We start from the raw sequence: 17634 nt of genomic DNA, 5'->3' as shown, positions 1-17634 counted from the left end.
AACTCACAGTACAGAACATTGACATTGGGTATAAGATAGGGGTTTTGCAAGGGAAGGGGATAAGGGAATAACAGCCCAGAGACAAACACACATTTTACAAGTACTGCATCCATTGGTAGCATTTCCCACCATGCTGCCTGTGGTCCCCTCTCATGGGGAGGCACCAGCATTTGTGTTCCCGTCATGTACAGAGTGGGATGTGTGTCTCTTGGAGGTCTGTTACCATCTAAAGTCATAAATGTGACCGCCTGGTCATCTCTGTGCCCAGGACATGCTGCCATGGAACAACCCCACATATTCCTGATTCTAGTAAGCCTCGGGACTCCACACCATCTTCACACTTCAGACTGGGGTTCCCTAGGCAACCTCTGTATTTTAGTAAAAAATTGTTTCCACTGTACCCTTCGTGTGTCCTCTTCCTAATGTGACAAATCCAGATGAGATGAAGTTATGGAGATCTGGTCCTCCACTTCGGTAAGCATCCTTCCCATAATGCCCTGCAAGAAGATGGGCAGAATTACCTGACACATCCATGACAGCAACACAGAAGACAATCACAGCTCCATCTTGCCCAGCAATGGTGGTGAACTTATATTCAAACCAGCAGCTAAGCCACAAGGTCAAATATATATTATAATAAATATAATATATACACATATATATTACCGGGAATATATTGCTGTATATATAGACATATATGCACATACATTATACATACACATCTTATGTGTCTATATATTGCTATGTGACAAAGATTAATGCCACATTGAAAGTAGAAGAGGAAAGGGAGACACATGATTTGATTGTGACATTTCTGAGTGACCACAAAGTACACTAGAATGTTACTTTATAGATGCTCCTCAACTTACAGTGGGGTTGCACCCTGATCAACCCATGGCAAGTTGAAGCATCTAAAGCTGAAAATGCGGAACACTGTAGCTTGGCAACACAGCGCAACAGAGTGTCAACTGTTTCTGCTGTGGCCACAGCTGCCAGGTTGCTATTGCTCGTGGACACTACCCAGCATCACTGAAGAATACCATACTGCATCTTGGAAGCCCAACAAGAGATGAAAATTCCAAATGTAAAAGTATGGCTACCGAATGTGTACCATTGTGAAGTCCATCAAGTCAGACAGTGAACCAATGGGAGTAGCACTGTACTTGTCCCACAATCCTTTCTTAAACTTAACAGGTTTCAAGGAAACAATACATTAAACACAATAATGGGGCTGTAAACTTTCAAGTCAGTGCATTGCAAAAAGATAATAAAACTTTGAATGAAAACACACAGATAGAGGCTGGAAGGATGGTTCAGTGGTTAAGAGCACTTGTCTGCACCCACACTGTTAACAATCATTTGTAATCCAGAGAGTCCAAAACCCTCTCCTGGCCTCTGTGGCCACTGCACACATGTAGTGTATAAAAATACATGCAACTGCAAATTCCATACACATAAAAATAAACAAATAAAGAAAATTAAAGTCTTCAACAACAACAAATAAAAAAACCCACTGTAAAAACAGAAGACACACAGATACTCTCAGCTCCCTTGAGAAACGGGAGCATGGGTTTCCCTAATGCCTCCTTCGAACATTATAGTTCTTTTCTATAAACTACTAGGTTGTATCTTTGTTTTCTCCCTTCCAGAGCATGGAGGAATGTGCTTGATGGCATCTTCTCTCTCTCTCTCTTTCTTTCTCTCTCTCTCTCTCTCTCTCTCTCTCTCTCTCTCTCTCTCTCTGTGTGTGTGTGTGTGTGTGTGTGTGTGTGTGTGTGTGTGTCTGCTAATCATGCACAACCTGTGGGACCACAGACTAGCAGCTTAAGAGAAACCCAGCAACAGCTGAGCTAGCAGGTGGAATGGTGGCCATAAAACACTGGCAAGATCTTTATGTTTTCCTTTCTTGACTCCCTGCAATAAAACTATCTCCCCTAACGGGCAAAATACAGACATGCATTGAGGTAAGGAAAAGACAAGGGCAGGTTGAGGACTGTGGGAGAAGAAATTTAGAGAGAAAGGAGTAAATATTTTACTTTTGACATTCAAATGGGAATCTATGATGTGCTTGAAACCTGAGCATTGTAAACACTGTAAAGCATGAAGCCTTCCTGGTACCATCCTCAGTGCACACACACAAGGACAGAAGCAAGTCGCTAGGCATTCATACTGCCACAGTGTGGATTATACATTGAACTTGTAATACATAAATTAAAAGGTTTCTGAAAATGAGATATTAAAGATGACAACAACATTATAAAATTTCAAGCAAGTGCATTCAAAACACCAGGAAATGATTGAAAGAAAACACAGAAGTATCTTGTCAGCTGAGAGTTAATTATTTCTCTTTTCAACTAGTCATTCGTTTGGAAGTTGTTTATTCTATAGTGAATACACAATTCTCTAATACAAACACAAAAATAAATACCTAGAAAAAAATACCCCATGTCAATAAGACAAAATTCATATTTCTTAACAAGCCATGTTCCAGAGCCTTCAACACAGGGTAACTTGGGAATCACGTGGATCTTTAAATTGTTCAGATGCCCAGACAAACTTCAGACTTTCTGACACAGTCAGTGAAAAGGGACTATTTTAAACAAGTCCTTTTGGTTTCTAAAGAATGACCAGTGCTGAGAACCACTGCCCCAACAACCCAAGATGGGGGATTTATATGAACAGGAAAAGTTGATGACCCCTTGTGAGGGGTGACCATTTAAATGTTATTTATATTGAGGGCTCCACCATTCTTCCTCTGGAAGGTAAAATCTGTCCTCAGTTTCTTCCTTATCCCTGTTCCCAAATTTGAGTGTGCATCAGAATACTAGAAACACTTTAAATAGATAGATAGATTCAGCAGACATGAGACAGGATTCAAGAGTTGGCAAATTCTCTCAAGGGCCCTGGGTCAGGGCTAACAAAACCATGAGAATCCTGCCACTGATTTCCTTGACCCTGAAACACATTACATCATTCATTCTTCAGCTTTCCATAGGGAGGTACTTGTTGGAAACTGTGGAAGCAATTCATAGTTTCATGGCATTGTCAGCCCCCAATGAAAGGCTTCTGCCAAAATCTCAAGCTATGTGACAGCTGCTAGCAGCTGGAGACATCATCTTTCTCAAGAGCAAAAAGGATGCATGGATGGTGCCTGCTACCAACCAGAGGAATACGAGGACCCCTCTTTTGTAACAAGCACCATTGTGGTTCCCCCATCCCATCACAGAAGGATGAAAAGGAAGTAACAATGCAGAGCCCTCATAAATGTGGACCTCATTAATTCAGAAGCTGTGATGCATCCTGCAGAAATTGGGGCTGGTTTATTTTCGTGCTCCTTATAAATAAAAATTTTGATAAACAAATCAATACTAAGGAAGATGGACCATAAAACAGAGCCTTGCCGTTTACAAATCATTCTTCTCTGTCAGATGAACAAGGTCCCTCGGGACTAAGCAGTGCTCTAGTGCTTCAGGGTTCTGCTTGCCTGAAAGGGAACTAAAGCTTCTGGAACGCTTGCTGCAGGCCAGCCAGAGGCACAGAGACTCTGCAAGCATGGTTTCTGAGACAAAAAGAGGTAACCTTTTAGAGTATCTTAGAGTTTACTCAGACTCATTTTTGCAGAAAAATCATTTTAATCAATAACTGCCTGCAAGTCCTTTATTATGTTTATTATTTTAACACTATCTCCCAATTTTATTGGTGGAAAAACTGAGGCCAACGGGCAAAAGCTTGGAGATGCCTAAGCTTGCATTAATCCTCTGACGGTAAATACTATGTGCAGTCTACTATGGATGTCTGCCTTTGCAAGAACCTCGTAAGAACCCAAGTTCCTGGAACTAGTCAGCAGTGGGTCTTCAATCCCACCCAGGTCCGGAGCTTTTCAAGTCTAAAATCATTCTTCAGCCCTCGCCCCAGTGGCTTCTCTGAGGTTCAGCTGTGACTCTTCTCCAAGACAAACAGTGAAAATGTAAGGATAAAAATTCTAGGTGGTAACATACAAGTTCATGGGAATTGATCCGGAGTGGGAGAAGAAAAGTAAACGGTACTGATAGCTAATGAGGCAGGGGCAGGAGCATTGTACAGGATGAAACAATTCTGGGGTCAGTTCAGATTGCAGAATTTTGAGTTAAACAAATCAAAAAGCAATGTGGAAACCAACCCCACAGACTCCTCCTTTGTCTGTCTTATAACAGGGTCTCATGATGGAGCCCAGTTTGGGCTCAAAGTTCCTAGACTCCCACATCAGCCTACCTACTGCTAGAAATAAAGATGTGTATCACCATCCCAGCTCCTCTGTGATCTTGAAAGGCATCTCTAAGGACAGGTTTTTGGAAATTAGCCTATGAAGTTGAGATGGAAAGCACAGTGACTGCTTCAGCCTTGGTTTGCTTGACGGTCTTCAAACTTGAGCAAGCACCCAACTCCCTAGGCCAGCGCAAAGATCACTGGGCTCCATCTCTCCAATCTCCTAGGTGGGAGGTGAGCCCCGGTAGCTCTATTTCTGACAAGTTCTTGAGTGTGATGATCAATCCCCACTGTCAACTAGACTTTACTTAGAATCACCCTAAAGATTGGTGAGACACGCCTCTGGGTGTGACAACAAGGATGCGTGCAGAGAGAATTAATTTATGGGAAGGACTCACCCTGAAGGTGGGTGGTTCCATACCATAGGCTGAACATCTGGAAGGACTGGATGTGGTCGAAGGAGGCAAAATGTGGCAAGCTGAGTTGCATTGCCCTCTCCTTCCTGACCCACCGTGATGTGCACAGATCTGCTGCTATGCCTCACCCACTTTGAACAGAACCCTCTAGACGGATCCACTTCTCCTTTGAAGTTGTCTCTGTCATCGATCTGGCCACAGCAACAAGAAGAGCAGCCAAACACCAGATAATACACTATGTCTCAAAGACCATATCTTGTGATTATTATATTGGGATGAGTGACAGTCAGTCTTCAGCTGGACCCAGAGACAAGTTCAGAATGACATAAAAGCCTCTGCACCAACAATGGAAGAAGGGCTGGTAAGAATAGAAGCCACACGCAGGTGGACAATCAGAAAAGAGGAGCCAATGTTTCTTCTGTGCCATGATGATGCACGGAGCTGATGGACTGATGAAACGAAAGGTATGAGCAGGTACCAGCAATTCCATAGGATGTCACTCAGACAACCGATCCTCACCTCCACCCTGTAGAAACAGACATCAATCTCTGCCTATCTGTCAGCTACCAGAGCCAGAGGACAAGGGAAGTTTCTCCGAGCAAACCGGAATCATCAAGAAGCAATCGTGACTGTCGGGGCTGAAGGTGAAAGTAGGCAAGATCTTTGTGAAGTCTGCTGGCAAAGAGGAGCGAGAGTCCCCATGTCACAGGACAGAAAAACACACAGCCTTAGCCAGGAGGAAGGAGGCGCCAGGCTGCAGAGCGTGCATGCTACCACCTGCTGAATGCAACAGGGTGGAAGAGCCTTGAGATGACATCATGACCCCAGGTGCTACCCCGAGCCCTCATCTGAGATATTGACAGCGGTCTACAAAACACGAACGTTTAGTTCCATCTCAGTCTCTACCAAGGCTTTCTTCCTGTTTTGACTTCAGAACTGCCATGACCTTCTCAAATCTTCTCCAGAAGCCATGAGTCAGAGATAGGACAAAGGGGAAACTGTTACCAGGCAGGGGGCTTTTAAAGCAGAGAGGTTCTAGAATGGACTCCTGGACCCGGGCTGTCCTGTTGGCTCCGTAAAGGAAAAGCTAGATGGATGTCATCCTGTAAAGGAGAGTTCCTGCAAGAAACAAGAGGTGGAAATGGGACAGTACCCACATGGTGATTTCTTTAAGACTCAACGGAATTCTGCATCTGCGAAACTGCATCAGCAGCCGTGAGACAGAAACAAACCAATCAGATGGGTTGCCTGCTGCATTCCCGGACATCAGGCTGGATAGAGTGGGAAACTGGTGATGTGGTATCCTAGGAGAGATGCATGCTGCACACTAAGTGAGAAGGACAAAGGGACAGACACTGGTAAGACAGGGCAGACACTCCAGGATCCGAAATCCATGTCAAATAAGACTCCCTGAGGAGGGACTGAAGGGACAGTTCAGAAGCAATAATTAAAAGTTAATTGTCTGTTGTTTCTCCTGAGCAGATGGAAGACTTCAGTCTTTATATCCAGTGAAAGAATCAAGTCTTCAACTACCTAGTAGAAGGGATCAATATCTAAATATAGTCTGATGAAATGCCATTTAAAGTTAAGGAAAAAGTTCAGTACAGCCTCATAAAACATGAAATCTATAGGAAGTGAAGTCACCCTCCTAATAATGTTGGTGAGGCTTAAAAGAAGGCTCTGTAAGGGCATTTACAGAGCACTAGGAAGTACCTGCACCTTCAGCTCTAGGGAAGCCAACACCCTCCTCTGGCCTTCGCTGGCATCTGTACCCACATGAACATATAGATACATACATATAATTTTTGTTTTTAGAAATGATTTAGGACTCACCCTTTTGTTCCTGGGACAACATACTAGCAGAGGCACACATTCACCTAGAACTCAGTTGACACTTCATTTCAAACCCATCTAAGTCAATGGGACACAACAATAGAACCCATTTCCTGGGTTTTGGGGGTTAAAAGCGTTAATGTACACAATCCACAACCCATGGCTTTCAGAACACTGGTGTTAGACCTTTTTAAAATTTGTTAATATTTTGGAATAAAGATGTTTCGGTTCCCTTTGCCACTTCAAAATTCACTGGAAGTAATGAGAGGAGGAGGAAATAGTAAAATTAATCAAAAACATGCAAGATTTTTGTTAAACAGAGATAGAACATTTGGGAAAATATCCTATAGATAAAAGCACATATAAAGGTACACAGAGCAATCAATTCAAAGAGGACCAAGAACCTAAAGATACACTGTCAGTCCCAAGACTTGTTAGATGAGAATATAGCATAATGTATATAGAGTTCTAAACTAGAGAAGAAACTATAGAAAAACTTTAATCATGATACATCAAAAGCAATCATAAAATTATATATCCAAGGCTAGCAAAGGCATAGGTATTAATACCATGATAACATAAATATCTTAAAAGCAATAAAAGAGAAAACAATCCAAATAAGGCAAACCAAACAAAAAGCAAATAGGCAGGCACCAGTGGAGAAAACCTGATGGGTTGATACACATAAAGCAGTGTTCAGTCCCCACAAGTAATCAGTGGAATTCAAATTAAAACTATAATGAAGTAGCATTTCACACCCAGTAGACAGGCAAACATATCAAATTCTATATGAAGCCCAAGACTTCTACCTCGAGACCTTCTGGAAGGAAAATCAGTAAAGCTGTCTTGAAAAGACCTGTTTCGGTGCCTACTACACAATCAGTGCCTCTTTCCAGCTGTCCACCCTAGACCTTCGTGAGCTCACAAGGAGCGATGCATAAGCAAGTTCAGTGCAACCTTGTTTGTCCTTGAGACAAGCAGGGGCTCCTCCATCCTACCCAGGGGTGTAGTTGTGGAATGGAATTCTGCAACAGTGAAAACTGAAATGTAACGAGTGGAAGCAGAACACTGACAGTGAATGTCAGCGTGGATGGCCGCCGCTACAATGCTGGGCACACAAAGAAAGCTAAGGAAAAGCAGGGTGGCATGACAGAGAAGGAGGTTTTGAAATACGTAATATCATGTCTGATATTGTTCGAGGACACGGGCATGCATAAGGTTATACAAATATAAAGACATCCAGAAAAATTTCAAATATATGTTTCAAAGTAACAGTGATTTCTGCAGTAAGAACATGGGAGTAGTTGGGAAAGGCTATAGGAACTGATCCTGTGTTCTGTGTCTTACACTGAGAAGCTGGATATGTGTCTGATCATTAAATAGTTCTGTTTGGTTTATTTATCTGTTCATTTGGTTGAGATAGGATCTTGCTATGCATCCCAGGATGGCTTAAATTCATGGTCTTCCTGCTTTGGCCACCCTGCCCTGGATCCTCCCGCCGGTGTAGAATTAAAGGTTATATACTATGTGCAACCAAAATGATTCTTTTTTCCAGTTATGTTTTTCATGTATATTTTTGGTTGTTTGAGGGCATAACTGCTCCATGGTATGGTTAGACTTTTATTGTAGATATGAGGGGGAATATAGCCAGAGGTGTCTGGAAGAGTGTGGAGCAGAGAGAGAAAATAGTACAGTGAACATGGCCTAGACTGGGCCATGAGAGCCAAGAGGAAGGAGGGGGTGAGAGAGGAAGAGGCGACCAGGGGAGAGAGGATCAAGAGAGGAAGATAAAGATAATGGATAGTCAAACTAGTAGTGTTATATGGAAATGAGAAGCTGGGGGAGGGCATCCCATCAGCTAGAGAAGTTTAGGGTTAGGGCCGGATGAGAAGCGCCGAGAAGAGCCAGGACCCCAGCACGAACTCTGTAACAGGTACTTGTGATGCTGAGTAAGCCTGAAGGCCAGCATGAGCTTTGGTAAACTAATAGGTGCTACAGATAGCCAATTGTCTGGGGTTTCTTTTGGGCCTGACAATCTCTAAATGATTTCTTATTTTATTTGCTGATAGATGGAATAGGATAATAAGTGCTGTATCGATGAATAGATAGATAAAAAATAAAAGGGACAGAGAGACAAGTATTGGATGAATAGATACTTTTTAATGGTTGATAGAATTATTAGTTTGCTTGATTAAACTATTCTTATTCAATAACTTCATATGTTGCCAATTCTTTTCAAAAACTAAGACAGCAGAGCATGTCCGGTTTTAAGCACCTGCTGGGAAATAGTCTGCCAACAAAAGGCAAGCCATGGGATTTCTGAAAACCGGGCTGCATGTGTTTCTAATCTTCAACCAGCCTTGGAATCCTAAAATTCCCCAAGGAAAGGCTGGTAAAGCAGACTGCACAGTTTTAAACATTTGCAGAATTATCCTTATGAACAGCAGTAGAGCTAAAGGGTCCTGGAGCTGCCTTGGCGAAGCTGGCGAACAAACACAGAGAGCAGCCACAGGGACAGCCGGAGAGCTCTCCAGCCTCGGAGCCTGCTTGCAATGCAGAGCATGCGCTTAGAGCTCACATGGAGCAGAGCTCTGAGCAGCAGAGAGACAGCCCGAAGGACACTGAGGGCCAGAGTCACACACACACACAAAAGCCCAAACGTTTCCGTGCAAAACTATGCCCCAGAGCACAGAGGGAGCACACAGAAAACCCCAGCAGGAGATGTCATTGCATGGGATGAAGGGATGGCCTTGGCTCATGCACAGTTGAATCACATCACTGACACCCCAACTACAAAAGTGGACATCAACTAGAAACAGACAATTGCTCCCACGTGCTGTTGACCCTATATGAGAAAGCAAGCAAATACATTTTAAAGGCCAATGGATATATAAAACTATTAATAACTGTAACTTTTAGTTATGGAAATGCAAAAAAAGAATATGAGAAATATTTTCTGTTTGTATATTTGTTTGATTTTGGTATTTTTGTTTTGTTTGGTTTGATGAGTTTTTGTTTATTTGTTTTATTTATTTGTTTTGTTTTTTTGAGATAGTTTCTCTGTAGCTTCGGAGCCTGTCCTGGAACTAGCTCTTGTAGACAAGCCTGGCCTCAACTCACAGAGTGCTGGGATTAAAGGTGTGCACCACCACCACCTGACTTTTATTTATTATTTTTTTTTTAAAGAAAGGTCTCTCTACATAGCCCTGGCTATCCTGGAACTTGCTCTGTAGACCAGGCTGGCCTCAAACTCAGAGATCTGTCTGCCTCTTGTCTCCTAAGTGCTGGGATTAAAGATGTGTGCCACCAGGCTTGGCCTTATAATGTACCTTTTAATAAAACAAAACAATTTCACAAAACCTAAGAATTCCACGATGACAAGGAAGTTACTCCATGGAACAATCCCTCTTGGTTTTTCGTCCTACTGCTGGGAATTTTTCCTACTTCCTTGCTTTCCAATTTTTCCAAAAGCTCTGAACCAGAGTAAATAATACAGGGTTGACTGCAAAATTTTCGCCAGTAACAACTACACAAAAGAACGATGCAGAGTGGTATGTGCTAATGGCAAAGATTTCCAAGGCGTGGGAAAAAGAAGAAGAGAAGGAGAAGGAAGAGGAAGAAGGGGAAGAGGAAGAAGAGGTAGAAGAGGTGCCACAGTGAGGCACAAAACAATGTCTCAGTCTGGTCCCTTTTATATAAAGAATAATTAGAAGTTATACAATGACAATATCAGCAGGTCCATTGCAAGTAAGACGTTTTATGCAAGCAACATATTTTTTTCTGGTAATAAACTTGCTTACAGCACTCATTCCTTGGAGAGAGGGCTTGGGATGAAAAGAGGGAGATGCTTAACTTGGATTTTTTCCTAACTTACTGTTTGAATTTTTAAACACGTGTGTGTGCTCTGCTTACTTTTCACCATATTTATAGAGTATGTGAGAGCCGGGAAGAGGGGTTAGGCTCAGTATTTTCCCCTCTTCTTTAGCAAGAAAAATTTTTTAAAAAAAGCCCAATACAAGGCATTCTATAAACAGAAGTTGGCCCAGGAAGCAAGACGCTTTTCCTCGCGTAGATGACAGATACTGACACCCATCTCACAGGTAGAGTGATGTGTACCAGGGGCTCCAAGGATGCCCCACACTAATAATCCTCCCATGAATGGTCACAGCTCTTGTCTTAAGCCCATTCCTGTCCCTTTTCCATGCACGGAGCTCCTGAGGGCCTCTCATTCTGCATGATCTCCACAGTGACTTTGGACCAGAAGGAGGCCCAGTCAGAAAGAGAGAGAACTTAGGCTTTGGCATCCAACCTTGGGGCTCTTTCTGCTGGTGGATCTCTGGTGTTCCTTCCAGATCCCATGTGTCTCAGCCTAGCTCTATAAGGGAGCCGCTGGGAACCAGGAGACTACGCTTTCTCAGGTAGCCACATTCTAATGAGCAACCCAAGGGATTTCTAATCTGGTTCTAACAAGGTGAACTGAAGGAGGGCTGTTCTGTTCGCTTGTGGATTATTTCTAACAGGAAATGCCCAATTTATTTCATATGGTACTCGTTCACACAAGCCTATGGTGCCCTGTACTCCAGCGCCCACAAGGAAGCTCTGCTACTGTGAAAAACCTCCACCCCAGGTCTTCCCTCTTCCTAGGCTGAATGTAGCCTTGGGAGATGACATGAAAATGAGGTATCCACAGTTTTGAGCATGCCTAATTAAAAAAAAACAAAAAACAAAACAAACAAACAAACAAACAAAAACCCTAGACTGTTGACACACTGGTGGACAGAGAAGGAAGAAGATAAGCCCAGAGCAGTAAGCAGGGAACATTTTCAAGGTCACAGAAACTCTTGGACCTTATCAGGATGAAACCTTTCACCCTGCAGGGCAGTACTGGGACAAAGTCATCAGACAGAATGGGGGAGGGACCAAGAGGCTAAAACCCAGCTCAGTAACCAACCAACAAGGGATGGTCTTCCAGAAAGTAACTCGTATTTATTAGTTCAAATAAAGGCTTCCTTAGTCATCAGTGTTTTGCAACAAAACCCAAATAAACCAAAAGATAAATATGCTTTGTATACACATCTCAAGCTGTGGCAAAAGACAAAGAAAGAGCAGAACACGGTCAAGGGCAAATTCGAGGTCAACTTCATTCATGGTAACAGGAGATTTTACCAGTCTCTCTTGAATGTTATATATTCTTAGGGATGAATTTTGAATGTTGGGAGGGGGGAGTTGTTAATGTATTACACAGTCTGGCTAAATGTGGTAACAAACTCAATTATTTAGCAGATTGGAGCAGGAGGACTACAAGTTCAAGGACAGCTTTGACTATAGACCAAGTTCAAGGTCAACACAGACAACTTGGTAAGACTATGTGATTGGAGCTATAGATCACCCTAACATATACAGGACCCTGTGTTCAACCGTTAGCACTGGGGAGTGGAGGAAAAGGAAAAGAAAAAATACTTAAAATGCACTATAAAAGCAAAACTTTGGAAGTCATGCCTTTTGTGTATTTTAAGTATTTAACAAGGGGAAGAGTGGGAGGAAGGTTTGGAGGTGGCAATATTAATCTTTAGAAATTTGTGAAGGTCTGAACCCTTTTTCTAGTTCCTGCCTTTAAGACAGAACCAGAGGACTCAGGGGGAGCTGAACTATAACCACGGTGTGTCTGAGGTCACCTTTTCTAGGCTCTGTATTGATGGATGAGGAAACTGGTGTGTGTGTATGTGGGGGGAGGGGTTCAGGCCAAAGTCACGGAGATCGGACTGCTGGCCTCTTGCCTTCCAAGACCAGCACTCTTTCCAACCCCCCTACACAGCCCCCAGTCTGTCCCGTGGGGGAGGAAATGTCATTAAAGCTTCTTTCTACTCCAGGGGACCCCCGCGCACCATTTATTCTTCTCTTCTGTTATATGTTGGCTGCGATCCCCTTGGAAGGTAGCCCAGCAAAACCAAATCCCTGTCTTCGACTGCAATCAGAATCTCAGAGCTGTCTCATTGTCTTAAGCAGGACTCTGGCCAAGAGCAGTCCTGAAGAAGACCAGCAGAGGAGGTGGAGGATGCAGGAGCCCTCTGCAGGGAAAATAGCTCTTTCTTTAACTGCTCCAAATACCTTGCAAGGTCAAAGAGGTTAGGGCAGACCTCAGAGCTCTACTAAGAACTGAGTGGACTGAAGAGGTCCCTCTTGTGATTACCCACTGATGGGCAGTTCCCTAGTCCCAGGGAGACTAAATCCTGTTTTCTTCTGTTTCTGCAAAACTCCTGTGTTTCCTCCAAGTACATCCAAATTCATGGGGCTTAGTGAAGGCATCCTGAGAAACTGTCGCCACCTTGTGCAATTCAGATCATGTGCCATGGTGCGAAGACAGAACTTCTGACTCCAGGAAAATCTTTCTGCTTTTCTCTATTTTGCAGATGAAGAAATGGTCTTGAAGAGGTGATATAGTTATCAATGTCAGAATGGCTATTCAGTGATTTAGGAGAGAGGCATGGTTCTCTACACAGAGGGCTCTTGTCATTTACTTTTCCAGGGAAGCTAAGCCTGGGGTGCCAACTAACTCCAGACCGAGGATAAGAACACAGGCTTCCAATCTCTCCATCTGGCTCTGACACCAGCTCAGTGGCTCTGGGCAAAGCACTCATGTTTCCTGAGCCTCAGTTATTCTTGCTGGCAAATGGGAATGTGCCCACCTCAGAAGGCTGTAATGAATATTAAGGCAAATGCATTCGTGCGTATAATGCACAGAACACTTATATGCCAGAGATGACTACTGCCCCCATTACTAAGAGAAAGATGTTCTTCAAGGATACTGAATATTTTGAAATGCCCCAGGGAGAAACACAGGAAGATACTTTGGATTCGAGTTTCTGCAGTATCCCAGGGAATTCTTGCTTCTACTTCTCAACTTCTGTGAGAATGTTCTATCCCTTCCTGATTGAAGGAACTCATTCAAAGCCACACTGAAATGATTTAGAAAAGAGAGACTAGGAAAATGCTGGCTCATCTCTCATCTAAAAGGCAATGTGCGTCTCATGTCTGCCTGTCTGGTACCATGTGGCCCTGAGTCTTTCATCTTGGTCATGAGATGTGTGGATTGGACCACTGTTCCGGGGATACAACATTGCTTAGAAACTGCCAGAGACTGATACTGTATGATCTACATGTTTCTTCTGTGGGACTTCTATCTTGATATCTATTGGTTCTGGTTCCTTGGACAAATGGGTCATATGAGAGTCTTGGGGTTCAATTAAAGAGGCCTTTAATGGCCCACTTCTGTATGAGGCACTCTACCTACCCTCACATATGTAAGGGAGACCATCCTGATGTGGGCAGAACAGAGCAGAAATAAGAGGAACAATTTAGGAACTATAATGTTTCAAGACTTAAAACCCTAAGAGAGACTAATTTGGGTTATGGACTATTAGCCTCATAGCACCTTTCTTCCCTTGACCAATGGCATGGTCCATACTGATAGTCACCCAGTCCTGTACATCATTCCATTCCTCTTACCCAGCAGAAACACCATGGCAATGCCCTACCAACTGCACTGAGGAGCCATGGGACTTCAGGTCAGCTGTTTCCTCATCTGTAAGAAGATGAGTTATACAACTTAATCACAGGTTGAGGTAACTAATTTGAGCAACACATATAAATTGATTAAGACCCTAACTAGACATGTTAATGCAATAAGTGATTGCCATTGCCATTCAAATCTAAGCAAGTGAGTCTGGTAGGAAAAGAAAAACTGATATCCAGTGCTAAGAACTGTCACAAAACATTTGGGATAGACCTATGCGTGGGTGATGGTAGGGGGGAATGGGAACTTACACTGGCCATCTGGATTAAGAGCTCAGCTCCATTTCTTATTAGCTGTGTGATTTAAGACAGGTCGCTCCAAGTTCTAGTTCAATCATCAGTCATACATTCAAAAAATGAAGAAAATTAGAGCCTTGCTCATCAGATGGTTGAAAGGATTTAGTGAGTAGATGCGCATGAAGTGTGCATATGTGAAGTGTGGGCCTAGATCTGTGAAGGCCTGTATTTGTCATCAACGCTGTGCCTTCCTGACATCTCCTGGAGGTGAGAACCATAAGTCAAAGCTCCCCCAACTTCCCCCACTGTTCCCAGACTTTGTACAGTATAACCTGGGTTGTTGGCCAGTTTTATGTCAACTTGACACAAGCTAGAGTCACCGGAGAGGAAGGAGCCTCTTCCTTCATTTGAGAAAGTTGAGAAAAATGCATCCACAAGATTGGGCTGCAGGCAAGCACGAGGAGAATTTTCTTAATTAGTGATCGATAAGGGGGGAAGGGCCCAGTCTATTATGAGTGGGGTCACTGTTGAGTGGGTGGGCTTGGGTTCTGTAAGAAAACAGTCTGAGCAAGTCACGTGGAATGAACCAGTAATCAGCACTCCTCCATGACCGCTGCATCAGCTCCTGCCTCCAGGTTCTGCCCTGTTTGAGTTCCTGTCCTGCCTTCCTACAGTGATGAACAGTGATGTGGAAGTGTAAACCAAATAACCCTTTCCTCTCCGAGCTGTCTTTAGGCATGGTACTTCATCACAGCACTAGTGACCTTATCTAGTAAACTGGGCTCCTGAGACCTCCAGCACTTCCTGCTTTCTGCACCCTTCAGCCTATGACCTTGCCTTATATCCCCTGAAGAAGTCTCAGTGGGTACGAAGGAGCTGGTGTTGACAGGATGTTTTCATTCATCACCTTCTCTTTGTCATTCCTGCTTTTGGGGGGAAGTGAACTGGCCTTGTTCCTGTCACAGTCTTTCATCTCCTTTCATCTCCTCAGATGAACCCCGAGTTATCATCCTCCTTCTCCGTCATCGATTTCTCCCCTCAATGAACTTATCCACAGTAGAACTTATCCACTGGTTCTAAACCTTAAGTGAAATTTCATCTTTGTCCCATATCCCCGTCTCCCAGTCACTGCTTCATTTCTTTGCCACCCTTCACAGTGAAATTTGTCAAACACTGCTAATTCCATCTGTCCCGCTCTCCACTTGTGAACATCAGCCTTTTCGCTAATGAATTAAGAACCTCTGTTATTACATCAGCAGAAGTTCTGTTTACAAGTAAGATCAGACTCACGAGTATGGGGACTGGGATCTCAACACACTCTTCTGAGAGATGCTTTGTGTTGAATACATCTCCAAAGGCTCAAGCATTGGAAATCTAATCCCTAAATTCATATGTTGATGTACAGAGTGGGGAACTTGAGGGGTAAGGAAGGTAAGATGATGTTCCTCTCTCCTCATAAGGTGTCCTCAGTCATGGTGACTCAGTATCTAGCTCTCACTAGATACAGCCCTGTGATTTTAATTCCCAATAGCTAGAACTACAAAGAGGAAACTTCTTTATAAGTTATTCAATTGCAGGCATTTTGATATAGGCCTAGAAAATGAACCAAAACAATTCATAGCAGTCAAAGGAAGGCTTCATCATTTCAACAGTCCCCAAGCAATTTCTCCCCCAGACTTCCTCATAAGCATCACTCCAACCAAGATCCCGAATTGTCTCTATTTCTTCCCCTCCCTGTAGTTAGTAAGCACTTTCAGGATTGCAAGTTCATTTTAGAGTCACTGTCTTCTAGCTCTCCGGTCAGCTACCGGTCAAAGCCACAAGCACCAGCACTTCAGGTAAACTCACTGCCATCTGCTTGTGACGTTGTGACACAGGTCAAGTCACCTAAATAGGAGTATCAGACCATGCTGTGTATGTCTCACACAATCCTCCAGGGCTGAAGATTTCAAACAGTAGAATTCTAGTCACTATATGTCACTGCCCTGCTGGCTTTCCTTCACTTATTCCAACTTCCTTCCTCCTCAATGCAGGCACCTCAAAGGATCTGCCCTCCCAGCATGCCCTGCTCAGATCTGTCTCACTGTCTCTGGCATTTGCAGTTCCCTCTACCTGGAACTAACACACGCACTGTCTCTCTCAAATTAGTCCTTTAAGGGTTTCAAACACACATGCTTCACTTATATTTATTACTTCCTGCTCTTCCTGGATCCACCCACATTTCCTTATTCAGCCAATGTGGTGATGACCCCTTTTAAAGCCCCCAGGGCCATTTTGTGCTGTCCCAAATATTCTTGGAGGTATGGTCTTTCACTGGGGATTACCTGACTTACCAGGGTCTACACACTTAGAGGAAACCAACCCTCCCTTTCCCAGAGGCTAACAATTGCAAATCTCTTCAGGCTAGGGGTCGGACTTTGGGTGTGCGTCCCCACTCCATGCTGGGATGTGGTCTGGCTTGGCCTTGCACAGAGCTTGTGCATGCTGTCATGAGTTCAGAGCTGTTCTGCTGTGTCCAAAAGATGGTTCCTTATCACCATCCACTGCCTCTAGCTTTTACACTCTTTCTGTCTCCTCTTCTGCAGGGCTTTTAACCACCATGAAATACTGCTACACACATGGAGATACCAAACCTCGATGGGGACACAGAGCATGGAAGTCTTAGCACACTGCTGCTGGGAACATAAGATGATAAACCTTTTGCAAAGCTTTGTGTATGGTAGATAAAATATTCCTGCTCTGTGCCCCAACTTCTCCACACCAAGGTAGTTACTCAAGAAATATGAGTGCATGTTCAACCGTGTTAAAGAGTATATTTATTACAGCCATATTTATAACAGTGAAAGAACGGAAGTATTCTGTTCTCATCAAATGCAGATTGAATGAGTACGTTCTAGCATGTGTACAAAATACATTTCTTCACGAAGTATAAACTATTAGCAGATACAATAACATGAATGACTCACAAAAAAAAAGCTGAAAATCCAAACCCAAAAGAGTACATACTATATGATTCCATTCATATAATGGCTAAGTCAAACTCTTTTGAAAGAGACCCCAAGAAACAGCAAGGCTATTTGACGATGGCAGAAGTCAGAATGGTGGTTATCTTAAATTTAGAATATAAATGGCCATGGAGGAATCTTACCGAGTGATAGAAATGTTCTGTATTTTTTTCTAGGTTGTTGGATAAAAAGAGGATTATGGACAGGCAGACACATGACAGATATAGGTAAATATTCTATTAAATACTTATGATCAATACTTTACATTAAATATGTTTCTATATTTCTGTATTTTTCTTGGACTCAATTCCAATGAAGAGAGCTAT

General features: G+C 43.1%; 1 protein-coding gene across 4 annotated transcripts in view; it reads right to left on the bottom strand.

The window, feature by feature from the left end:
• The window catches only part of Shisa6 (shisa family member 6), a 304390-nt gene that overhangs the window by 174443 nt on the left and 112313 nt on the right, over positions 1 to 17634 (bottom strand). For 2 of the 4 annotated variants that reach the window (XM_085695113.2, XM_048448730.3), the window contains exon 3: positions 402 to 497. The exons of the other annotated variants lie outside the window; for them this stretch is intronic. In XM_085695113.2, the coding sequence (XP_085551239.2) occupies positions 402 to 497 (96 nt within the window). The remainder of the gene's footprint in view (positions 1 to 401; positions 498 to 17634) is intronic. 4 annotated transcript variants of the gene reach the window in all.

This window comes from Myodes glareolus, chromosome 9, assembly GCF_982192425.1.
Source record: "Myodes glareolus chromosome 9, mMyoGla1.1, whole genome shotgun sequence".
Classification (NCBI taxonomy): domain Eukaryota; kingdom Metazoa; phylum Chordata; class Mammalia; order Rodentia; family Cricetidae; genus Myodes; species Myodes glareolus.
This window is presented reverse-complemented; position numbering and strand designations above follow the sequence as displayed.